This window comes from Barbus barbus (assembly GCF_936440315.1).
Source record: "Barbus barbus genome assembly, chromosome: 32".
Lineage (NCBI taxonomy): Eukaryota > Metazoa > Chordata > Actinopteri > Cypriniformes > Cyprinidae > Barbus > Barbus barbus.
Genome location: NC_136760.1, coordinates 28,087,288 through 28,113,926, shown reverse-complemented (window position 1 = coordinate 28,113,926; position 26,639 = coordinate 28,087,288). Strand labels below are relative to the sequence as shown.

General features: G+C 35.0%; 3 protein-coding genes across 4 annotated transcripts in view; all 3 read right to left on the bottom strand.

Annotated features, from left to right (window-relative positions):
• LOC306851923 (alpha-actinin-2) overlaps positions 1 to 26,639 on the bottom strand; it is a 349,741-nt gene that overhangs the window by 287,580 nt on the left and 35,522 nt on the right. The window lies entirely within an intron of this gene.
• On the bottom strand, positions 38 to 5,598 carry LOC306852087 (small COPII coat GTPase SAR1B-like). The gene is made up of 7 exons (XM_079388712.1): positions 5,419 to 5,598; positions 4,128 to 4,197; positions 3,721 to 3,840; positions 3,562 to 3,627; positions 3,277 to 3,380; positions 3,075 to 3,206; positions 38 to 1,444 (listed from the first exon to the last, which is right to left on the bottom strand). Exons 2-7 carry the CDS (start codon positions 4,183 to 4,185, stop codon positions 1,328 to 1,330), a joined length of 597 nt encoding a protein of 198 aa, XP_079244838.1. The 5' UTR covers positions 4,186 to 4,197; positions 5,419 to 5,598; the 3' UTR covers positions 38 to 1,327.
• Positions 7,944 to 25,556, bottom strand: LOC306852650 (inorganic pyrophosphatase-like). Of its 2 annotated transcripts, XM_079389653.1 has the most exons (11): positions 25,126 to 25,556; positions 24,211 to 24,275; positions 19,977 to 20,030; positions 17,047 to 17,166; positions 16,744 to 16,830; positions 16,069 to 16,195; positions 15,870 to 15,997; positions 14,202 to 14,287; positions 10,516 to 10,585; positions 8,905 to 8,944; positions 7,944 to 8,222 (listed from the first exon to the last, which is right to left on the bottom strand). In XM_079389653.1, the coding sequence occupies exons 1-11, from the start codon at positions 25,184 to 25,186 to the stop codon at positions 8,191 to 8,193; spliced, it is 870 nt and encodes a 289-aa protein (XP_079245779.1). In that variant the 5' UTR covers positions 25,187 to 25,556; the 3' UTR covers positions 7,944 to 8,190. The 2 variants fall into 2 exon arrangements, with proteins under 2 accessions (XP_079245779.1, XP_079245778.1); XM_079389652.1 differs by lacking the exon at positions 7,944 to 8,222 and having other exon boundaries at positions 8,670 to 8,944; positions 25,126 to 25,220.

Sequence of the window (26,639 nt, the reverse complement as noted above, 5' to 3'; positions counted from 1 at the left end):
ACTTGAAAATCTAAATATTAAATAACAACAGTAGAAACATTCTTCAAAATAGTTTATAGATGTTTACAGTCTGTTATGATGGATTCCTGTACACTCAAGTCAAGGCACATTTATACTTCATTATACAATATTTACACATTTGCAAAAAATTATTGCATCTATGCCGTAGCTGCTCTCATATCAGACGAGCCAAAGCTTCACCTGATGATGAACAAACACCAACGACATCTGACGGCAGACTAACATTCAGCACTATATGAACATTATCTACAGTAGAATATATATTACAGCATACTGTACATCTCAAACACATCAGCTCTTTATAATGCAGAGATGCTAAATAATACTTACAACAGTGCAATGTAAAAACTCCCCGATCAAACGGTCTTAATATTATTCAGAAGCTGCAGGAACTGAAAAAATCACATGTGCTTGTACTTTGATCGTTAGTTAAAAACCAGAGGCTCGATTCCAGGCTCGCAGGCCTTTAATACAGTAAGAGCATGTGCTTCTGTGTTTAAAGCTGCAGTGTGTCAATTACAATACGACACCCTCCACCTTTAACATGCAGAACACAAAACCACAAAACCCATCAATAAAATATCCACTAAATACACAAAATGATCAACAGCTCTTATTTATAGAAGCTTGTTTCTGCCACGGGGTAAAAAATTTAAAAAAGGACCTGACTTTTTTTAAATCTCAGAATTCATACTTTTTTCTAGCAATTCTGTGGTTTATATTTTATAATTCAGACATTTTTTCTCACAGTTCTGGCTTTTTCTCAGAATTATGAGAAAAGAGGTCCATCTTGTGAGAAAAAATCAGAAGTGTGAGAGAAAAAGTTGTAATAACTAAATAGTCATTTTTATTGTTTATTTTATTGTTGGGAAAAAAACTGAATTGCAAGACGGAACATTATTATTCTGAGGAAAAAGAGTCAAAATTATGAGATTAACTCAGAATTCCGACTTTTTTTTGCAATTCTGACTTTTCTTTCTTAGAATTCTAGGATATAAACCTGAAATCGCAAGAACAAATGTCAGAATTGTGAGATGAAAAGTTGCAATTACCCTCGTCCATGGCAGAAAAAACAAACAGAATGCATACTTTCCTAGCAATTTTAAGAAAATATCAGAGAAATGCCAAAATTGTGACTTCAGAAATTCTGAATTATGATTTACGTTTTCTTTAATTTGTGGGAAAACAAGTCTGAATTGTGAGATAAAAAGTCACAATGACCTTTTTTATTTTTAAATCCATGTCAGAAACAGGTTTCCATAGTTATTGCTGATAATAAAATCAAGTCAGGCCAGAAGGGATGAAATCAGTCGATGTACTGCGAGAGCCAGCAGAAACCCTCGCCGTAACCCTGCTTCTTCAAGACGCTGCACATAAAGACCTCCAGCGGCCGCACGTTTAGCTCCGTCAGCGACACGTTACCCTGCAGACACAACACAACTCTGTTCAACTACATACAAACATGTTATGATGCTTACTGACAAATCATCTTTAGTGTTTCAGTACACTACCACACAAATGTTTTTGAACAGTAAGATTTTATGGTTTTTAAAGAAGTCTCTTCTGTGCAACAAGCCTGCATTTATTTGATCCAAAGTACAGCAGTAAAATTTTGAAATATTTTTACTATTTAAATAACTTTTCTATTTTAATATATTTTAAGCTGTCATTTATTTCTGTGATGCGCAGCTGAATTTTCAGCATCATTACTCCAGTCTTCAGTGTCACATGATCTTCAGAAATCATAATAATATACTGATTTACTGCTCAACAAACATTTCTGATTATTATCAATGTTGTTGAAAACAGCCGAGTAGAACTTTTTTCAGGTTTGTCAGATGAATAGAAAGTTAAGAACAGCATGTATCTGAAATAGAAATATTTTGTAACATTATAAATGTCTTTATCATCACTTTTGATCAATTTAATGCATCCTTGCTAAATAAAAGCATTAATTTCTATAACCCCCCCCCCCCAAAACGAAGTTTAATTGCAAAAACCGATAAATGCCACAAAAAAAAAAAAGAGCTGATTGCCGTGCATTATTCTCCACATACAGCACGATCTGAACCCTAAACACATTTTATCAAAAAAGCCTGTATTGTCCACTTTCAAGGCATCGCAAGTTCATGTTTTACTGCACAAGCCGACAAGTGCCCTTGTTGTTTGTGAACAGACGCCGATAAGTCCATTCTAGCGAATCAGCGCGCTGTATTCAGGTCAGGTGACGAGGCTACTTTCACTGTGAAAAGACGTGCTAGCTGAGAGGAGATTCGTCAAAGCTGACTAAAGTGTTCAAGGATGAATCATTTCGACAAACTTGATGAACCTGTGATATCTTCTTCAGGGCGAAACAGGAAAATAAAAGCTGAAACGTTTTCATGGATCCTTGTGAAAGCAGTGCATTACAATGCTGAGGGAAAAGCTCTGTGTATTGTGTGTAATGTTAATCACATCCATAATCTATGATCACAACGTTTGTCAGGCATCTACTTTATCATCTGAAGAGATTACAAAGATTAAACCAGTGGTTTTTAAACTCTAAAACATGAAATGAGGAGTTATCTGCTTTAGCTATAAAACAAACTTTTAATATGTAAGTAACTTTAATTTAGTAAATTACCTGTATTTTAGTTATTATTACTTAATCAAAACAACCCAACTGCAGTTTGATTGATATTACTTGGAATGCGCAATAAAAGAAATATAAAAATGGAGTTATTGGTTTTTGCAAATGAACTCTTCATACACACATATATATACACACACACACACTGACTCCAAGCTTTTGAATGGTGGTGTATAACATTACAAAAGCTGGATCTTTGGATCTTTCTATTCATTAAAGAATCCTGAAAAACTACACTTAATATATTCAAATAGAAAACAGTTATTTTGTTTTTCAAAATAACTGTTTTTAAAAAAATATATATATTTCAAAATTGTACTGTTTTTGCAGTGCTTTGGATCAAATAAATGCAGGCTTGGTGAGCAGAAGAGACTTCTTTAAAAACGTCTGCCTGGTAGTGTGTTTGTGATTGGCTGGCACTGACCTTCCCAGTGGTCTGTCCGTCCAGAGCAAACTCCTCTCGCAGACTCCTCTCGCTCACGGCCTCCGGACGGTCGATCTTATTCCCCAAAACCAGCACGGGCACACTGGAGATGGTCTCGTCTGACAGCAGAGCCTGAAACACAGAGATGGAGCTCAGAGAGAGGAACGTCTGCCTGCGATCGACTGAAGCCTCAAACACTTACATCCAGCTCCACCTTTGACTCCGCCAGACGCTCGTGATCCGCACAATCCACCAGGAACACCACGCCGTTGACCGCAGGAAGGTAGTTCTTCCACACTCTACGTGCTGCAGATGAAAAACAACATAAGGACAACATTTATGGATTCAAATAATTTCTTTGTTTTCCACAGAAATTGAACAGTGTATACAGGTGTGGAATGACATGAGGTGAGTAGATGATTACAAATGTATCATATTTGGGAAAACCAATGAATTAAACTACATGACTGATATTGATAGTTCTGACCTTGTACATGACCACCCAGATCAAACGTAGTGAATGTCATTCCTGCGATGGTCAGCTCCTCTGATGCTGAGAGAAACACAGTCAGCCCTGAGCAATGCCTGATGGGAATTATTCATCTCACAGCTCTATTGTGTTTTAATTGTAGTAATCGAGACTTACTGGGGTGTAATGTGGGCACATGTTGTCCTAATCTGTCGTCTTTGAGCATGTGCAGCAGAGTCGTCTTCCCAGCATTATCCAGCCCAAGAAATACCAGCTTTCCAGACTTCTTATACAAACCTGCAAGAAACAAACACAAAATTGACATATACATATACAAATATATATATATATTAGTGCGGTCAAATTATTAATCGCATCCAAAATAAAAGTTTTAGTTTGGTGAACAGAAGAGACTTCTTTCAGAAACATTAAAACATCTGACCAAACCAAGTTTTGACTGGTACTGTACAAGCAGTCTGTATCTACTTGTTCGTTTTTCTGACTATTTTCCATATTAGAATAATATTGGAGTGATTTAAATCTCATAAATCAGTCAAATGTATGTGAACTTCATCTGAACTCACCTAAAAACTGCAGCACTCCACTGAAGCCTCTGTAGATCCAGTCAAATATAAATGACATCGCAGATGTTTCCTAACAAAAACACAGAAAAGATTACTCATATTTTACACACAATTAATAAATTAACCATGCTGGTCACTGAAAGGCTGCAGGTGTGAAACTTCTCAAAAGAGAAACAGTAGTGTACTAATATTCATCTACTGTAAATATATGCAGAACAAACAGGCAGACACACCACTAACATAACATGTAACTAGGTAATACTATAACATTTTTACTTTTTGTACCATGTTTTTAACATTTAGGGCACTATATCATAATATTAGCATGTTTTCCACACCTTTCAATGTGCATTCAGTACTGTGGCATATCGTGTTACAATAACATCTGTACTGTACTACAGTGCATCTGGAAAGTATTCAAAACGCTTCCGTTTTTCCACATTTTATGTTACAGCCTTATTATTATTTCTTATTTCCAGCCTTATTCTCTTTGCACCAAGAATGTTCATGAATACAGGCCCAGGTGTGTCTTCATGTGTCTTCACTGAGGAGAGGAGTATTGAATTTTGAGGAAAATAATGAATTGAATCCATTTGGGAATAAGGCTGTAAAATAAAATGTGGAAAGAGTGAAGCTATAGTGTACATCACTGACAGCTGATCTACTGTATGTACTGTACACTGTATCAGCTGTCAGTGATGTACATACACGTTCTGTACAGTAAAGCAGTTTTCTGCTTGAATATGAATATTATTATTATTATATATGATATTATGTATAATCATGACAGCATTAACAGACCGAACACACACAGATCAGATGAGTGACAGAGTCATCAGGTGCAAGAACACACACACACACACACACTCACACACACACACACACACACACACACACACTCACACACACACACACACACACACACACTCACACACACACTCACACACACATACACATGTTGGTTTTTGTGGTTTATGGGGACTCTCCATAGGCGTAATGGTTTTTATTCTGAACAAACTGTGTGTGCTATTGCCCTACACCAACCCTACACCTAAACTTAGCCTCACAGGAGACTTTGTGCATTTTTAGATTTTCAAAAAACTTTGTTTAGTTTATTTTTAAACCCGTTTTACAAATGAGGACGTCCCCAAAGGGAGGTTTTTGGAGATTTTCTCAGGTTTACCTCAGTTTTGGGTAGAGAGTCTTGGCCTGAATAAAGCCTCGTCCAGGTCTCTCTCTCGCTCTCTGTATGTATGTGTGTGTGTTTCTGTGTGTTTTTATCATCGCTCACCGTTTCTCAGACGCGTGTCGCGGCTTCAGTGCGTCAATTCGGTGAATTCTCCGGTTTCTGCCGTTATTCTCTGAAAGCGCGCGAGCCGCGGAGCGTCTCTAGTAACCCGCAGGATTTCTCTCACATGAGCGCGCACGCCAACCAGACCCCACTTCCACCTTGAGGTACGTCACCGGCGGTGCGCGATCTCATTGGTCAGAGAGTGTTGCTAATTTTACAGTTAAATAATTATAATTAAACCCGTTTTTGTGTGAATAATGAAAACAATGCTGGAAAAATAATAATAAAAATGAATAAATAAACAAATAAAAAAATGTTTCACGTCAAAATCACGATGGCATATAATTTAATCTTGATAAATATTTTAAAATGTTTATTTATTTATGCGCTAATGTCAATAAGATTTGAGATACTGATACTGATTTTGATACTGATTTTCTTCCTGTGAGCAGCACCCAGAGATTTTAGTGCGTTTATTTATTTATTGCTTGGCCATTACTCTAAAAGGATTTTCCAAATATATTTCTATTGAGAACATTGTCAAAGATCTTTCTTTACTTTAGGAAAATGTTTTGTATGTATTTATTAAATACAACAACACCAGAAAAACCAAATATATTTAATTTTCTTATCTTGCAAACAAAATAGTATGTACATAAATGTAAGTTTTCAAGGCAGAAACCACTTTTGTGTTCAGCTGCTGATTTACTGCAGTATTTGGGGACTATTTCCAATTCACCTAATAATTAAGTAGTAATTAAAAACGATTGAGATAATGCAAGTCCTTTAATCTTTTCCTTTTAATATGATTTATTTTCATTACCCCTGTCCTTTTTACATTTATTTACTTATTTTTTAACTTGTGTATTGTAACTGCCAGTTTCTTTGAGGTTCTCAATTAAAACTTCTGCAGCTGTGTATCTGGACCTGATCATTAACTGTAAGCTCAGTTCTTCGAAACGAACGCTTTGATGCGGATTTAATCACTTTTTTGGCTGTAGATCGCCAACCTGTGCATACAGGTGTGCTGCGCATGCAACCACTGACCGCTAGATGCCGCTGTTTACACATCTATTCCACACCACTGACCGCTAGATGCCGCTGTTTACACATCTATTCCACACCACTGACCGCTAGATGCCGCTGTTTACACATCTATTCCACACCACTGACTCACTCCGCTCTCTGTTCAAGGCTGATAGGATGCATACAGAAATAACACATATACATGTCTAAACTCATATTAGTGACCAGAAACAGTAGCTATGACAAAATGTGTTATACTAGTATATATTAAAAAATATGAATATGGGCGAGATTGTTCTTTAGTTAGGATTTGAAATCTTAAATATTTTCAGTCTCCATCTCATATTAAAACATTTATCACACGGCCAGTAATAAAGATCAGATCTTTGCCGTAATCAGCCTTTAAGTGGACTTTAATATTGTGTGTGGTAGTAATGACAAGCTCAAAATTAAAACTTCAGTACTTGCTTAGGGAAAAGTGATTAAAGAGATGCGATAAAAAGTTTAAAGCCATTATAATTCATTCTTTACACTGGTGTTCAAAAATATTTGTTGAAAGAAGTTTCTTCTGCTCACCAAGGCTGCATTTATTTAATCAAAAATGCAGTACAAATTGTGAAATATTATTTCAATGTAAAACAGCTGTGAATATCATTTAAAATATCATTTATTTCTGTGATCAAATCTGTATTTTCAGCATCATTACTCCAGTCTTCAGTGTCACATGATCTTCAGAAATCATAATAATATACTGATTTACTGATAAATTATCATCAGTGCTCAATAAAGCCTTGGTGAGCAGAATATACATCTTTCAATAACATTAAAAAACTTAATTATTCCAAACATTTGACCGCCATTGCAAAACTATAATTGTTTTTTGTTAGTTTTTCCGTGTATAGGGCAGGACATTTCCTCAAATACAGGAAGATCACTCTCATGCATCATTCTCACGATCCTCATAAGTTGGTGTAATGTCGTTTTTTTCCCGTAAACATCAGTTCACAGCTGCTTGACATTCAAACACAGAGTAACAGATGCTGCTACAGTGATGCTGGTCTCCATGGCGACGGGGCATAAAGTCAAGAAATAACATCATGGCATTAGCAGCAATTACCTGTAGGACCACAATCAAGTGTTTCCGAGCAATTATAGTGATTAAAGCCAGCCAAATTAATTACATGTGCTACAATTAGATTTTTCATTAACATCCAGATGCAGAAATAGACATCGAAATGATGCATAATATAAATATGTATTGTATTTCAGTAAAAAAGCTCTTGACAACACTTAAAAAAAAAGATTAATTGAATTAAATTTTTTTTGTTTTAAAGTGGTTTGCAATCAATTTATTTTAGCTACAATTAAATAAACAAATGTAGTTGACTAACTTTCAACATTTTATTTTAATTTAAATGTAGCTGAAATAAATTGTATGCAACCACTTACCTTAAAACAATTATGTATAATTTTTTCCAGTGAACCACAGATGTGTATTTCATAAAGTCACATTGCTTTATTCTGATTGAGTTTGCATTGAAAGGCTTCATACAGTGTTTTGCACCGACTATCTAACATCCAAACTTTATTTAGGCCTTTATGAATCAAACTACACAGTGTTTATCAGTAACTAATACAATATATGACAGAGTTATGACAACCGTGAGTCTGCTGCTGTTGATGGATTTGTGTAATAAAACAGTTTTCCGGCCATTTATTCTTCCTGTCAGCGCTGATGATCGTCGTCTATATCTGTTTGTAATAGAACCATTTATCAGCTAGAAAGAGAGAAAAAATATTATTTTTACTCAGTAAAAAAGAAGAAGCAATATATATAACTTATATAATATAGAGTTCAGTCTTGTATAACATAAAAAATGAAGTTTAAATTATTAAGTGAATTATAGTAATGCAAAAACACATGTTGCCATGACTTAGTAATCATATAATTTGTATTTTATATGATCAGATGTGTAAATATATCATATTATTATATAATATATACGTATAATATTTTTAGATTATTTTAAATTATACATAGAAATGTATGTATATATATATATATAATATAATAAAATATTATTAAAATTATATTAAATTGTTATAAAATAATCTTAAAAATTATATACATTTTACAGGTTTTTGATTATTTTAAACTATATATAAAAATGTATGTATGTGTATATATATATATATATATATATATATAATTTTTTATTTTTTTTAAATAATGATAATAATAATGTTAGACATTTGAGAATGAGCCATAGACCAGAGCAACATTGTCTTCTTCTGAAAACTGTATTAACTTTTTATTTTTCTATGAAATTATCATGATATTTCTGTATTAATAAATTACCTTATTAGATACTATTAGTGATTGTACTGTACATTATGTCATACGTATCTAATAAAAGTTATTTTGTGGTTCAGGATGAGACTGAAGGCCGGACCGCTGACCTGAGCTCGGCGGCGGCTCTGCAGCACCGTACGGAGGAGCCTGAGAACAGAAGGTAGATTTTAGACCAACAAAAATTATCATTCTGACATCATTTACTTACTTTCTTTAATGAACATAAAAAGAGAGACATTTCTGAGATGCTTTAGACAAGTTCAGCTGCTTTCAGTGGAGAAACTTAAAGGAACAGTTCACCCAAAAATAAGAATTTACTGAAAATGCATCATTGCATCAGTGTCTCAGTAACGGATGCTCTGCAGTGAATGGGTGCCGTCAGAATGAGAGTCTGATAAAAACATCACAATAATCCACACCACTCCAGTCCATCAGTTAACATCTGGAGAAGACAAAAGCTGAAACAAATCATAATAATGCTTCCTCCTGTCGTCTCTCTCATCAAAATCCAGCCACATATTTGTTTAGATCTGTTTTGTCTTGTAAACGCTGCTTGATCTGCAGATTTCTCTCCTGATTCAGAACAGAACACTCCTGAAAAAACCACATGAACTTCACACGCTTTTTCACTGCAGGAAGCATTATTATGGATCACAGACTCGTATTTGAGTTAAAAATGTCTTAATGCTGGATGTGTTTCAGCTTTGGTCTTCTCCAGATGTTAACTGATGGACTGGAGTGGTGATGTTTTTATCAGACTCTCATTCTGACGGCACCCATTCACTGCAGAGCATCCATTGCTGAGACACTGATGCAGAGACACATTTCTACAAACCTGATGAAGAAACACACTCATCCTGATCTTGAATTAGCTGAGGGTGACCACATTTTCAGCACATTACCATTTTCATTATTTCTTTAAACACATAAAGAAATAATGAAAGTCGTGGCCTAATGGTTAGAGAGTCGGACTCGTAATCCAAAGGTTGTGGGTTCGAGTCTCGGGCCGGCAGGGATTGTAGGTGGGGGGAGTGAATGTCCAGCGCTCTCTCCACCCTCAATACCACGACTGAGGTGCCCTTGAGCAAGACACCGAACCCCCAACTGCTCCCCGGGCGCCGCAGCATGGCTGCCCACTGCTCCGGGTGTGTGTTCACGGTGTGTGTGTATGTGTGTGTGTATGTGTGTGTGTGCATTTGTTCACTACTCACTGCTGTGTGTGTGCACTTGGATGGGTTAAACGCAGAGCACCAATTTCGAGTATGGGTCACCATACTTGACAATACGTCACGACTTTACTTTATAATGAATTTCACACAAAACTATCATGTGACTTCAGGAATGTTTTGCATGAGTTCTGTGGACTACTTAAATGAGACCTTAATTATGCTTTTTAACGTTGACAGCTCCTTCTTCTCCTGTCTGAATCGACACGAGGGTGAGTAAACGATTGAAGTTTAATTTTTGGATGAAACTTGAAGGCTGTTAGTTGAAGTTTAATCAGACGTCTGAGAAGACGATCAAACTCTCGCTGCACTATTCAATCAAAGTCATCTTTAAACAATTTGCCGTTGCATGAATGCCAATTAAATCCAAACAGACCCCTGGTATTGTTGGAGAAGAATGCAATCAGAGGTTCATTATGCTCACAAGTTCCCAAAGGTCTGAAAGCTTCTGGAGACTGGATTATAATTCTGTGTGAGACAGAAAACACTCACTGAATCCACGACGGCTTGGGCTTCACCGGCGGAGCGGCAGAAGGGACTGTCAGAGACGCAGGTGTTCATACTGAAGGATATACATTTCAGACACAAGCAGAACATTAGAAATCAAGTCAAAACCAAATTTGCTTCAGTCTAGATTCGTTGGAGGTGAAGCAAACTAAACCCAGTCGATCAGCTGTTGATATCTAATATCTGTTCTCAAATCTGCCACAGATTGCCAATAGAAACATGATTTTCAATCCGAGCGTGACCATAAAGTCCATCTTGCTGACTAGTAGACATGCATATAGAGATCAGATGTTTGTGTGCCTGTATATTTCATTCTGATCACCTGTTGCTGAAGCTGAAATAGCCAATAGCCAATAGCAATAAATAAATTCAGGAGGTGTGCATACGCTTTAGACTGAATAATGCCTTCCTTATAGAAAAACCCTCTGAATTGCTCCCTATGTAGACAGCACACTAGGTTTTGAATTCATGCTGCTGTCAGGAGTTTCATTTCAATTAAAATCATTTCATTTTCAGCAGGCTTGCCAAGTTTGAATTTAATTAGGCTGCTTTTAAACTCCCACTGCGGGTTGATTTTTTTCAATAAAGGTTTAAAGGTTTGACATATTGCATGAATTATATTTGACAGAAATGCATGTATTGAAGTACTTTATATTCTAGCCGTGATAAAGCCGTGCTGGATGATGAGTTTTGTTAGGGACGGTCAGTGATGTCTTTGAGCTCTTTTATGAAAACAGATTGTTTATGATTACTAATAAATTGAAATTGGGTTTTACTAAAAATAATAATTTACAAACATTTTACAAAATATATTTACTTATTTTTAAAGCATTTAAAAATAAAAATTAAAACATTTAAGAAAATATATAGTATATAATAAAATGATTTAGTATAATTTACAAGAAAAACATTTGAAAATATATAGTATATTTATGCATTTTTAAAGCACTTAAACAATAAAAATGATGTAGTATATATACTAAAACTAAACATTTTAATACATTTAAGAAAATATATAGTATGTTTATAATTTTAGAGCATTTAAAAATTAAAATGATTTAGTATACTTTACTAGAAAATTTACATTTTAAAATATTCAACAAAATATATAGTATGTTTGATTTTAAAGCACTTAAAAATATATTATATTATATTAGTATATTTACTAAAAATAAGCACTTTAAAACATTTGTGAAAAGATAAAATATATTTGCTAATTAATTTTTTTGTTAATGATACTACTATTATATAGACATTATATTACTATAGACAGTTTTTACTAAAAACTAATCATTTTAAAACATTTAAAAATATATATTTACTTATTTTTAAAGCATTTACAAATTAAAATGGTGCAGTATAATTTACTAGAAATAAAAATTTTAAAACATAAAAATATTTAATGTTTATGATTTTAAAGCACTTAAAAATAAAAATTATTCAACATATTTACTAAAAAATAAACACTTTTAAACAAACAGTATATTACTAATTACAAATGTTTTTGTTTAGTATTATTATTATTATGATTATATAGACATTTTCAAATTGAAATTGGGTTTTACTAAAAAATAATCAATTTAAAACTTTTAAGAAATACATAATATATTTACGTATTTTAAAAGCATTAAAAATGATATTGTATATATACTAAAAATAAACATTTTAAAACATTTAAGAAAACATACAGTATGTTTATGATGTTTTAGAGCATTTAAAATGATGTAGAGTGTGTATATTATAGAGAAAGTTGGCCAGTTCACCTCAAACTCCATCACTCTGAACATAGGAGCCCCACAGGGCTGTGTCCTGAGTCCCCTGCTCTACTCTCTCTACACGCATGACTGCGTGTCCTCTCACAGCTCCACATCCATTGTTAAATTCGCTGATGATACTGTGGTTCTGGGCCTCATCTCCAACAACGATGAGACCGCATACTTGGATGAGGTAGAGAGACTCACATCATGGTGCCAGGACAACTGTCTCTCACTGAATGTGAGTAAAACTAAAGAACTGATCATGGACTTTAGGAAGAGACAGCAGCAGCCCTACTCTCCTCTCAGGATCAGTGGGACCCCTGTGGAGAGGGTGAGTAGCTTCAAGTACCTCGGCGTAAACATCTCCGAGAACCTGACTTGGACTACACACATCCAATCACAGGTTAAGAAAGCCAGGCAAAGACTGTACCATCTGCGACAGCTGAGGAAATTCAGGGTCTCACCAGCAATCCTGAAAACTTTCTATTCAGGGACCATAGAAAGTGTATTGACTCAGTGCATCTCAGTGGGGTATGGAAACAGCTCCAATCAGGACTGCAAAGCACTACAGAGAGTTGTGCGCTTAGCTGAGCGCATCTCAGGGTCTGCTCTCCCCTCTCTGCAGGACATCTACCTCAAACGCTGCAAAAATAGAGCTGTTAAAATCATCAAGGACTCAAATCACCCTGGTAACTGTCTATTCACTTTGCTTCCATCTGGTAAGCGCTTACGTAGCCTGATGGCAAAAACTGAGAGACTTAGGAGGAGCTTCTTCCCCCAGGCCATCAGGCTCCTAAACTCTAACTCTGTGTCATAATATCACTTGACTCCATGTAATATCACCATATCAACAAGTTATTCATTCATAATTTTTTCTCCATGTAAATATCATATATCAATAAGCTATTCATAATTTTTCTCTACCTCATATTGCTGCTATTTACATACCCTGTACAACTTTTTGCACATTATTTTTTGCACATTCCTCTCATTACTATTTGTCAACAACATACTGACCTGCACATTTATATTTATATTTTTTATCCTATCTTATCTTATTTTATCTTATCTTTTATTTTATGTTTGTACTTCTTCTTAATATTTGTATACTTTATAATTGCACTGTCCTTGGAGCGGACCTGACCTACATTTCACTGCTGGTTATACTCTGTATAATTGTGTATGTGACAAATAAAACTCTTGAATCTTGAATCTATATATATATATATGATTACCACTACATAGAGATTTTCAAGTTGAAAGTGTGTATGCTGCTTAACTGGCTGTAATATGTATTTTAGATATGGGAGTCAGGGGCATATTTGGAGTTTGATATTATGGATGGGGGGCACTGGGCTTGTTTTGTTACACAGACCTGGCAACCCTGATTTCTGTCTGTCTTTATTGCTGTAGTTTATTTACAGGCTGACGGTGCTGTTCTGATCTTAATGCTGTTTTCTGTAACTATCAATCCTCCAGGATCCTTCAGATGCACGTTCTGAAGCAGAAGTGTTTGTGGCTTACTGTGACCGCTCAACAATCACTATAAGGTACGTGTTTGTTTGCTCAGCAAAGAGAGCAGTGTCCAGATTCACGACACGTCCGTGTGTCTGATGGAGTCGAGACGGACGCGTCTGAGGATGTGAATGAGCTCAGCCCTGTCCTCTTTAATCAGAACATCTCGAACCCTGTTTTCAATTCGAACATGCAGAAGCCATTCATTCAAACAGATTGAGAAATAACCATATAATCGTCACTCGTGATATGCATGTTTTTGTGCAACATCACAGACTCTGAGAAGCTGAATGCATCACGTGTGTTTGGACAGAATGACTGCCATCTGAGGCCTTTCTGTGTGGATTATACTGGAGTTTGAACTAAAACTAAATTATAGACTGAGGAATGATGTCTTACCAGTTCAGCTCTCCAGCGTCTGTGTTCTTGCAGATCAGAGCTTTCCAGAAACTATGAGTGTCCTTAACCGTTTTAATAGCGAAATCCTGCAGGCCATGAACCAGAAAAGACATTTTAAAACATTAAACAACAACAAAGAGAGAGAGAGAGAGAGAGAGATGGTATATTTGCACTTTCTAATGCATTAAAAAAATTATTTTGTATATTTACCAAAAATAATCATTTTAAAACATTTTATATTTTCTACATTTTAAATCATTTAAATAAATAAAAAGGGTTTAGTATTATTTACTAAAAACATAAAAAAAAAAAAAAAAAATTAAGAATAATAATTACTAAACCTATAAACCTTTAAGAAAACATTAAAAATGATCTTTTTAATATAGTAACTAAATACAATTATTTTAATATATTTAAGAAAAAAAGAATGATGACTGTTTTTTAAAGCATTTTAAAATAAAAAATAATTTTGTATATTTACTAAAAATCCACATTTTAAAACAGTATACTTACTAATTTAAGCATTTAAAAAGAAAAACTAATTTTGTATATTTACTTAAAAATAAACATATTAATAAAAAATATATAGTATGCAATGTTTCATTAATTTAAAAATATATTACTAAAGGCAATCATTCTAAAACATTCAATAACATGTTTACAATTTTTTGTAAACATTTAAAAAAAATGCTTTAGAATATTTACTAAAAATAAACATTTTAAAACATTTTAAAAAGACAGTTTGTTTTGCTAATAAACATATAACTTAAAAAGATATACAGTCTTAAAAACTAAAGGTGCTTCACGGGTTCTTCACAGCGATGCCATAGAAGAACCATTTTTAGTTCCACAAAGAACCATTCAGTCAAAGAACCATCTCTTTCTTACCTTTTTATAACCTGAAGAACCTTCTTTTGTGAACCATTCGGTTCTTCTTTATGGAACCATTTAGACTAAAAAGGTTCTTCTATGGCATCATGAAGCTCCTTTATTTTTAAGAATGTAGTATATTTACTAAAATGTAAATGTATTGTGTTTTTAAACATTTAAAAATAAGAAAGAAACATTTACAGCAACATTTTAAAACAATAAAATAAAACTTTTTTTTTTGTTTTTTTTTTTAAGAGAATGTTGTGTTCTTAGTGGTTGCCAGGGAATTGCTGTGTGGTTTCTAAGGTGCACTGATAAAAATGATACACATGATACACATTTTTAAACGATACATTTTTTAAGGTAAGTGGTTGCAATCAATTTATTTTAGCTACATTTAAAAAAAATTTTTTTTTGAAAGTTAGTCAACTAAATTAGTTTATTTAAATGTAGCTAAAATAAATCGATTGCAACCACTTACCTTAAAAAAATGAGGTAAATTAAATTTTATTGAGCACGTTTTCTCAGTGACGTGTTTCCTGATGTTTTCCACTGAAATGAGAGACGAGCTTCTGGATGTTTAGTTTTGAAAAGTTTGGAGAAGCGAGACGCACCGCTGATCTCAGATCTGTGAGAATGTGTCTAGTAATTTAATCATTCACACGATCAGCTCTTGAAAAAGCAATTTGGAAAATTACATGCTTGGATTCTCTTGCCTTCGTGACATGATGGGAAAAACATCCCATCATTAATCAAATGTTGTGTCCTGTCTTTCATTTAAATGGTGGCTCTATTTACCCTGTTCTTAAATTCACTATTGAAGGCAAATTGGTTTTCTGGCTTCCCATCTGGCACTTTGTACATCCGGAACCAGTCGAGTGTGGCCTCCAGGTATCCGGGCTTCAGTCTGCGGACGTCCTCGATATCTGCGAGTGACAGAAGATGCTGAGATTTAGCCTCATGCTCATCACAAACACACAAGCTAAAGCTCTCAGACCGTTGAAGTCTTCAGCCTCGGGGTCCTCCACGTTTATGACCATCACTTTCCAGTCGGTTTCTCCTTCGTCGATCAGCGCCAGAGTCCCCAACACCTTCACACGGATGACTTCTCCTCGACAGCAGACCTGATGCAAACACGTGACGAACACGCTGACAGAACGCTGAAACTCCAGGAGCTCTAAAGACCAGCATGATTACTAAAGAAAGATGTTTCAAATCGTTTTGATTCGAATGAATCGTTCAGATCAAAGTGTGAAGCGGTTTGACCGAATCATTAAACCAACTGACTCAAAAGAATGATTTGCTCATAATTCATCATTTATATTGAGAGCAACTTTAACTCTACCAAAAAAACAATTTAGCTGGTGAAATAAATAATTATATGTATGTGTGTACATATATATATACATTTATTTATATATATATAATATATACAAATATTTATTTAAAATTCAGAAGATCCAGAGAAATATTATAGTAAAATGGTCCAGAAATCTGTTATGAACAGCAAGAGTTGGTACTGCTTGCTTTAAAGAACTTCAAAGTCAGCTTTGAGTGAATAAACTTAGGGGACACTAAATAGAGACTGTATATGACAGACAGTATGAGAAATATCCCGTAACACTGATGTGATTTGTATTACAGTAAGTGTGTTTCTGCCGCTGCTCTGTACCTTATTCCCGATGTCACAGATGTCGATGGGATCGTTATCGCCGCAGCAGCCCGTGTCTCTGTCCCGGTGGCCCGGATCCTCCCACGTCTGCAAAAGATGAAATCATCCGTCTGTGCAGTTATATGATGTGAGTGAGCCGAGCTCTGATAAAACCAATCTCCAGCGCTGCTTGGGTTGGCATCTAAACATGCCTCTCTGAGCTCGCTCATGCATCAAACACACTTTCCCTGGAGGTTTCCACTCTTTAATTCTGCGTGCTTGTCTTCTAAACGTCTGAAAGAGCTGTTGTGACGTGACACAAACCTGAGGAATGGCTCCATAGTTCCAGATGTAGCCCTTATGAGGAAAGACATTGCTAACGTAACGCAGGTTCCCTTTCTTCACGTCCTGCTTCAGTGGATTGAGAGCATCTTTAGTCGCAATCTGGAGAAAGGAAATATCTCAGAATTTATTCATTTACTCGCACTTCTTTCATTACAAACCTGTTTGACTTTGTCTTCCATAAAATGTCAAATAGAATGTAAATACAGCTCAGAAATTAAATGCAGATTTATGCCATCAAGCAGCATAAAATAACTCATCCCATACAGCCAAAAAAAAAAAAACGAACATAAAAATACACACACATATTTATATATATATATATATATATTGTTTTTTTCTTTTTTTCTTTTTCAATATATGCAAAAAATTAGAAAAAATATATTTGCTAAAATGTTTCCAAATATATTAATTTCCAATTACACCAATATATTTTTATGCCATTTTTTTTATATTTTAGAAAATATATTAAAAAATATATATATATGTATTTTTTTAAAAGAATTAAAAAATATTTTTTGCTCGATAATTTTAAGAAAATACATTCACATATGTCACATTTGAATAAAAATCAGCAAGGAATATACTTTATTTTATATAAAAAAATACAATACATATAAAAAATGGCAAGATAAATTTAGCATATATTTAAAATTTATTTTGGCTGCAAATAAATAAACAAAATAATAATAAAAAAATAATAATATATATGTATATATATTTAAAAACATTATTGTATATTTACTAAAAATCAACATTTTAAAACAGTTTACTTACTAATTCAGGCATTTAAAAAGAGAAAAATATTTTGTATATTTACTAAAAATACAACATATTAATAAAAAAGTATGCAATTGTTAAAAATAGTTTACAATATATAACTATCTATCTGCCTGCCTGTCTGTCTGTCTGTCTGTCTATCTATATATATATATATATATATATATATATATATATATATATATATATATAACCTTATATTAATGTGTGATCATTTCAAAAATTGCAACTTTAGACATGTTGAAAGTATTTTCTCTAATCAAACTTGATGCAAACCCAGTTTTCTTCTCTAATTACGTTCATTTCTTCTTCTTTGGTTCATATTGTCAAGAGTTTGTGCTTTAGAAGAGCTTTAAAAAGTTTGTCCTCATTTCTCCAAGTCTGCTGAAAATGATGTCTGATGCTGATCGATGGGTTATTGATGGGTTTCTCTGGTGTGATAAATCAGAATGGCAATAAATGTGTCATAAAATGCAGTAAATCCAGTCACCAAATGAATCCTTTAGGACTCCAGAAGCTTTGAAATCAATTGAGCGCAGACCGGCTGTAACGCAGCAGAAAATATCTCTGCGCACACATACAGTAAGTCATATTTTGGATCTTGTGAAAAGAGTCTGATGATCAGGCCTTTGGTAGAGTTGGTAGTCGGGGTTGGTTTTCCACACGAGCCTCCTGAGGCAGAAAATCAGCCTGCATTTCATTTCAGAAATCATTAGTGGAAGTGTGAGAAGAAGTCCGGCCTGAACTGGTCTTTAGATGCAGAACCAGTCATGATGAAGCACACAAATCAAGCACTATATATATATATATATGTGCATGTTTGTGTGCATGTATGTATAATATATAATTTTAGATATAATACAGATGCACTGATATTATATGACCGCAGTAAAAGTACAAGTACTTGTTTTCAGTTTGAATTTAATGTACTTAACTATTTAAAATATTGTTACTTACAATATTATTTCAGTTGTTACTGATAATTAAAGTGTGCAATTAAGTGAAAATATATATATCATTTAATAAATGAGGGAATAAAATGAGAAAGGGTATAAGGTTTAAAAACCGTACATCAAATTAAATTTACAAAAGTAATTTTATACACATAAAAAGCATATCAAATGATAAAAGTTGCTACTTCAATGTTTCAAATAAATTTTGTGAAAAAAAGTCAAAATATGGTGAAATAATGTTCCATCATCATTCAGTGTAACATCATATGAAATATCATTATTCTAAACTGTACTTCTATAAAATATAAAGTGATCATACTAAATCTTAAATCATAATAAACTATTAAAAACATCTTGCTGACAAATGGCTAAAACCTAATGGTTTGAAGGACAGTGGCACAAATTGGTAAAGCTATAAAATGACAGTCAGGGCTGCACCGTGATCTTTATATATATAGTCTTTTAATGTCATCTAATGATTCTGCTTCTAAGACGCCTGGCAAGATTTTCTGGTATATAAATTGTTACACTGAATTACATTTTAGTGGGTGTTTTCTGTAAATCATGGTAATAATGTATGATAGTTATTATTTTATGCTCAGAAAAAATATTAAACCAGACACATTTTAAAATTAAATTTAAAGTTCAACTTTTATTGTTTTGATGCCTAAAAAAACCCATGGGCAAAATGCATTAACATTTTAAGAGAAACTCTAAACTTCTTCACTTCTTCAGGTTGAAATAATGAGGAATAGGAATGATGTGTTTTTCTGTCAAAAGTAATAAGCCCTAGGGATGTAAATGTAAAGGTTTCCCAAAGTGAAACGACTCTAAAGTACTTGAAAAATGTACTTAATTCCAATAATAAAGTAAAATGGCCTAATGACTGTGCAGAACTCATTAAATCAGTCCGTTCCTCAGCATTCGTCATTGCAGACAGTTTGTTCTTTTCCCTTTTATTATTATCATTCCTGGAATCAATTTAGTTAAGGACAATCAATCAGACATGAAAAGCGTTGAATGTGTCCGTGAGTTTGAACACGACATAACGCTGAAATAAGTTCCAGCCTTTCTAGGAATGATTTTCTTTAATGTATTCTAGTGCAGGTCAGATAATTGGTGTGCAATGTGAAGATCCACAGCCAGAGGTTTGCACTGAATGATGAAGATTTTTATTACCTCCATCTTTGCATTTGTCCATCTAGGAACCTCGACGACAGCATTGAAGATGTTCTGAAGGAGAAAATGGATTTGGTCAGATGATCACAACTGTGTTTTACAATCAGAGGATAAAGCAAATTTGATGAAATCCTTCGATCCCTCTAGAAATGACTCTATAGAGCATGTTAAAGCAAATAATGACCGCATATAGATCCATAATTTTCTAAAGGGATTTGTGTATTCTTTCTTTCTTTTTTCTTTGTTTTGTTTTGATAACTGTACTGCCTTAATGGTTTGTAGCTGCTGTTGTAGAAGATTTTTATTGATCAAGATGTGAATTAATCAAGTATAATTAATGTGAATATAGCCATTTGGGTATCTTGTTTTTCTACTATTATGATCATGTGTTTGCCTGTGTAAGCAGGTCTACTTTGCCTCTCTCCCAGCAGGATTCGAACCACGGTCTTCTGCGTGGGAGGCGGGCGCTCTAACAAGGAGGCTAAAAGCCACAGCCTTTATCTTCAATCACTAGAGCGCCTCATGAGATCAGGGGAGTGAGGTCTACACACAACAGCTCTTACTGGCCTACGACAGTTACACTCACACCCCTAAACCTCACTCCCATCCGGGTCACTGGCACCAAATGTAACCGGTCCTACTCGCCCCGCTCCAAGCTCCAGATTCTCTGCAGAGTCTCTCGCCTTCATTGTCTCTGATAGTAAAGTCCATCTTCTGGCATCAAACCTTCCAGACTCCGAGAGTGATTTCTCACAAGCAGCGGAAATCACCAAACTGTTTAATAAAAAATAAAAAAAGATTTGCGAGGCCTACGTGCTGCGAAGTCCGGATCTGAATCAAAAGATTCACCAACCCACTCCAAAGTTCCGTTCTGAATCAAATGATTTGCAAAACACACTCTGTAGCACCAATCTAAAAAATGATTCACAAACCATCATTTCAGATCGGGACTTCGGAGTGCGGATCGCGAATCACTCAATCCGTGAAATGATTCACGAACCCGCTCCGAAATTCTGATCTGAATCAATAGATTCATGAACCCGCTCCGAAGTTCTGATCTGAATCAATAGATTCATGAACCCCCCCGAAGTTCTGATCTGAATCAATAGATTCATGAACCCGCTCTGAAGTTCTGATCTGAATCAATAGATTCATGAACCCGCTCCGAAGTTCTGATCTGAATCAATAGATTCATGAACCCGCTCCAAAGTTCTGATCTGAATCAATAGATTCACGAACCCGCTCCGAAGTTCTGATCTGAATCAATAGATTCATGAACCCGCTCCGAAGTTCTGATCTGAATCAATAGATTCATGAACCCGCTCCGAAGTTCTGATCTGAATCAATAGATTCACGAACCCGCTCCGAAGTTCTGATCTGAATCAATAGATTCACGAACCCGCTCCGAAGTTCTGATCTGAATCAATAGATTCACGAACCCGCTCCGAAGTTCTGATCTGAATCAATAGATTCACGAACCCGCTCCGAAGTTCTGATCTGAATCAATAGATTCACGAACCCGCTCCGAAGTTCTGATCTGAATCAATAGATTCACGAACCCGCTCCGAAGTTCTGATCTGAATCAATAGATTCACGAACCCGCTCCGAAGTTCTGATCTGAATCAATAGATTCACGAACCCGCTCCGAAGTTCTGATCTGAATCAATAGATTCACGAACCCGCTCCGAAGTTCTGATCTGAATCAATAGATTCACGAACCCGCTCCGAAGTTCTGATCTGAATCAATAGATTCACGAACCCGCTCCGAAGTTCTGATCTGAATCAATAGATTCACGAACCCGCTCCGAAGTTCTGATCTGAATCAATAGATTCACGAACCCGCTCCGAAGTTCTGATCTGAATCAATAGATTCACGAACCCACTCCGAAGTTCTGATCTGAATCAATAGATTCACGAACCCGCTCCGAAGTGCTGATCTGAATCAATAGATTCACGAACCCGCTCCGAAGTTCTGATCTGAATCAAAAGATTCACGAACCATTATTTAAGATCTGGGGTACTTCTCAATTTTTATTTGTGCATCCTCTTTTCCTTTCCTCGCTTCCTTTCCTTACGTCTCAGCTCCACCCGTTCAGGATGCGAGGGAAGGACGGAGGAATTGAATCAAGTGAAATGATATAGCCTCACTTATACTTCAAAGCGTTGTCAATTAATGATGACTCTACACCTCTGGATTTAGCTTGCATGTCAGGATTCTTGAACATTAGAGATAATTATTTATATTATAATAGTTTCAACCTCCACTAAATTGTCCGTATTTTTTTACATTACAGTTATTAACAATGAATTATTCCCAGTTATTAATCGCCTGTTATTTGTTGAATAGTATTACAGTTTGTTTCATTTTCTTGTGCTTTGATGCAATTCTGCAACTGAGAAATGATTCGCGAACCCACTCCAAAGTTCCGATCTGAATCAAATGATTTTCGATACACGATCCGATTGGAGCGCTCCGAAACATTGAATCATTTTGGTTTATCTGATTTGGAGTTCAGCTCAATGACAGTTCAATAGGAAATCAATTAAAAGCATCCAGTCATCTCATACCATTGAAGTGAATGTTTAGTTTATCAGTATATTATAATAAATATTTGAGAAATTATTGTTTTATCTGATTGTATTAGTCTATACAGAGTGATAGTCAAATGAGCAAATGGGAGAAGCAGATGAATACAAACATAAATATGTTCTTACTCTGCACATGAATATGAGCATGCATGAAATTAAATTAGCATAATTAAAGACAGTGAAAACTATAACATGATGCATAACTACTTTGCACTCGATATATTTAATTAGGGGATGAAAAAATTATTATTGTAAGCGTTATTGCATTATTAGCATTATTGTAAAATGAAATAGGCTTTGTTTTTTTTAAATTAGAATTTTTTTATTCTGTTTTGGTGTGTAATATGAGCTGACTTTATCTTGGCATGAATGCATATGTGCTTTAAATGATTATTTCCATGGATGCCTTGAAACTTGTTATTGTTTTGCAGATGTGCGTGAGAGACTTTATGTGGTAAGTGTATTCATCACTGGCTCCTGAAGCTTCTTCATATACATTTGCATTGACAAAATCATTTTATATGGTGTGTATAAAATGTACTTTGATGTGCAAAATATTTTCTCTCAGTCCTTTACACGATCAAGTTTCTACTCAGTTTGTTGGATGAAGGAGGTCACACACTTTCCTCTGTTTTTCCTCCTGTCTGCAGTGTCTGAGTTCATGTTCCTGCATGATAATTCTGCTCTGTGTTGTGTTTATATTGATCAAACCCCCCATGATCTTGAATAGAGGAATCTATTCCTATAATTCATCTGACATATTAATGTCATTATGAACTCCAGGATGATTATCGTGAGAGAATGCATCTAATTAGATTTAATTCACACACATACCTCAGGGAGAGAAACACACAATACAAAATATATATATATACACACACACACACAGAGAGAGAGAGAGAGAGAGAGGAATGTAGGAATATTTATTATCATTTGAGATGTCCTTTATGTTCATGCGCAGTTTATCGTTGTTTGTTTTATCATTAAAGTGTCAGTTAATTTAGCTGACATTGACGAGGGTCAAGGTTTAAAATGTTTTGGTCTTTTTATTTTTATTTACTGAAGCAATTCAATATTATCAGAGTCAACTTCATTAATGCAACAGTTTCCAAAATCCAAAATCTAAATAATTAAATAATTTCAGTACATTTAATTAATTAAGCCTATTTATTTACTGTTAAGTATAAATTATATATAACCAATTAGGTGTTTTCTTTAAAGTAAGTTTGATGTTGTCAAATCTATAAACAGTTGATTAACAGATTTAAATTTTAACCACAAAAATCAACACATTATTTAGATTAATGATTAAAAATACAATATTGACATCACAATTTGAATTTATAGGTTATATTATATTTTAAAATAAATTGAATTTTTTGTAATTCTCCATATATCAGACAGTAATGCTTTTAGTTAACAGATGCACTTTTCATTTCATCATTGACTTCATTTTCCAATACAAAACCAAACTTTGAGCAGTTTTTGGCTCTGGTTTACTGTATGCAGACTGCTTGAATTTCTGAGTTTACAAGAGTTCACGTGATCATAGATGTGCGAAATCATTCTGTGTGTTTCACAGAGGTGAAGGGAACAACTTCTGTTCCTCATTAAAACCCGGTTCAGAGATTCAGATATTCCATACCTTTGCCTCGTCTGCGTAGATGGGAATGTCATGAAAAGGAGATATGTATTTCCCCTCTGCGTTTTCTGTGAGACGAGATAAAAGAGCTAAAGATTCAAAGAATCTAAAATACACTGAGATTAAAGAGATTTTCATCACTTTCTGATGTCTGACAGTGAGAGCAGGAGGATTTATTGTGATGTTTGAACCAAAGACAGAATTCATTATGGAAAACAATTATGGTTTCAACAGAAATCAGATTTTCTTTGTGACACATGGCGATTGGTCACATAGCAACAGTAGTTACTTCCTCCTGTTACTTACTGCCACCAGCAGATGCTCAACAGTTTGTTTGTGTGCTTGTGTGTGTGTGTGTGTGTGTGTGTGTGTGTGTGTGTGTGTGTCACTGTGCTGTCAGTGTAATAAGGGAAGATGATTAAATATACCTATGCATAATTATATAGTTAAGATGATGCCACTAGACGGGTAATTCTTGTTATGCAGCATCCTTTCAACAATTATAAAATGAATATGCTTGTGTAGGAATGTATTCAGAGCATATATTCAGCTATACTAATTATGTCTTGATGAGTTTTAGTGTCAATGTTCATTTCTCAGTGAGTGACTGACAGTTGCATGAGTACATCAGCTTAAGTTAATTAAGCATCTAACGAGGTTGAAAGTGGTATTGGACATAGATAAACCTGACAAATTTTGTGTTAATTAAAACAATGTTTGCAAGATGTTTTGTCTGCATTTTGCATGCAGAAAGATCATGAACATCCACTCAAGTAGAGAAATTATTTAAAATCAGCCTTTGTTCACTTCATTGTGAGACTGTGAGTTTAGTATTTGATTGACTGTATTGATTTGGTCATGAAGATGTGCTGAAATCAGTGCAGTGTTGGTGATGAATGGATGTGCTGTGACACTTACTGAAGTAAAGTCTGTAGTCGGCCGTGTTTTCTCTGCCTCTCTCCTCCACGCTGAAGCTCATGCTGCCTGTTCTTCCTGCTCTGCTGAGTTCTGAACGCACTGACAGCCGCTGAGACGCTGATAATCTGATAATCAGATCTGATCCTGAGAGACAGAGAGAGAGCGAGGGCGAGCAGATCTGTCAGAGTTCACCAGACTGTTATTACAAAACAGATTATTTATTTATTGTGCCTTGTTTATAATATTTATTGATTTATTTCATTAGTTAGTTAGTATAATTATGCATCATTCATGAACCATTCGGTATAGCTATCTATCTCTCTTTCTGTCTACCTGCCTGCCTGTCTGTCTATCTGTCTGTCATTCTATCTGTCTATCTACCCATCTGTCTTCCTATCTATCTACCTGTCTGTCTTCCTATCTATCTATCTGAACATCTGTTTGTCTGTCTCTTTATCAGTCAGTCCTGTCATGACACTGTTAAGCACATTGTGCACACTAGTGATTAAGGTCACTCCTTTAGTTGACTTAATCTACAGCAGCAGAGCTTCTCATCCTCTGTAGGCGTCTAAAAGCAAAAGCATTTCTTCGTCTTGCAGCTGCTGAACTCCAGGGTCTGAGAGCTCAGTTTCCCCTGCGTTTGATTCATTCTGCATAAAGCACAGCGGATCTCAACTCTCTGACCGCATGTGCTGCTTGTTTTCTGTGTCTCTGCCACAGTGATGTATCCTAAGGACAGGTGGACGCGCTGATCTCTCAGTTAGCACATCAGCGTGTGTAAACGTCAGTGTGTGATCCAAACACACTCACCCACAGCAGCAGCAGGTGGGAGAGACGGGAGTTTAGTGCAAAGCCAATTACAGGCCAGATTACCCTCCTGCTGCGCAGACTCCACCACCACTGTCTCATAAGATGCTTATGGAAGCTGATTTTTAACCTGGTCACATTATAGTAACACAGACTATAAATAAGGCTGGGGAAGTTCCTACTCATTAGTGTGCAGTGGAACAGACTCAAATCTGTGTCTGAATTTATTGTCATGGTTTGTGGAAGTAGAAGAAGAAGAACAAGCAAGAAACGAGGTGTCAATAGTTCAGTGCTGTATATTTACAGTCTCAGTTCCCTCTGAACTCTTCAAGAATGCACAGTGCCATCTGCGGGATTTAATGAAGTCCCACTGAGTGCAATTAAAAACAGTACAGAGTTGAATATACTTGTATCTGGCAGCATCTACTGCGATGGGACAGTCAGAACTGGTCTTGTTTTACCGTGTTTTTAAAATATTTCAGCTAAAGAGCCATTTGTGTTACATGTTCCAACAAAAACCCAGTCTGATACAAGCTTAGTTTTAACTTTATTTAGGATTTTTCTCTGAACAATCCAAATGTCCAGTTTAAATGTTAAGGGAAAATTACATTTTAAAATTGAACATTATGGGAATGCTACATTTGAAATCTCTGAACGTTTTGAAACGAGTAGTAACATTTAAACAATGTTGTTAGAATGTTCAGAGA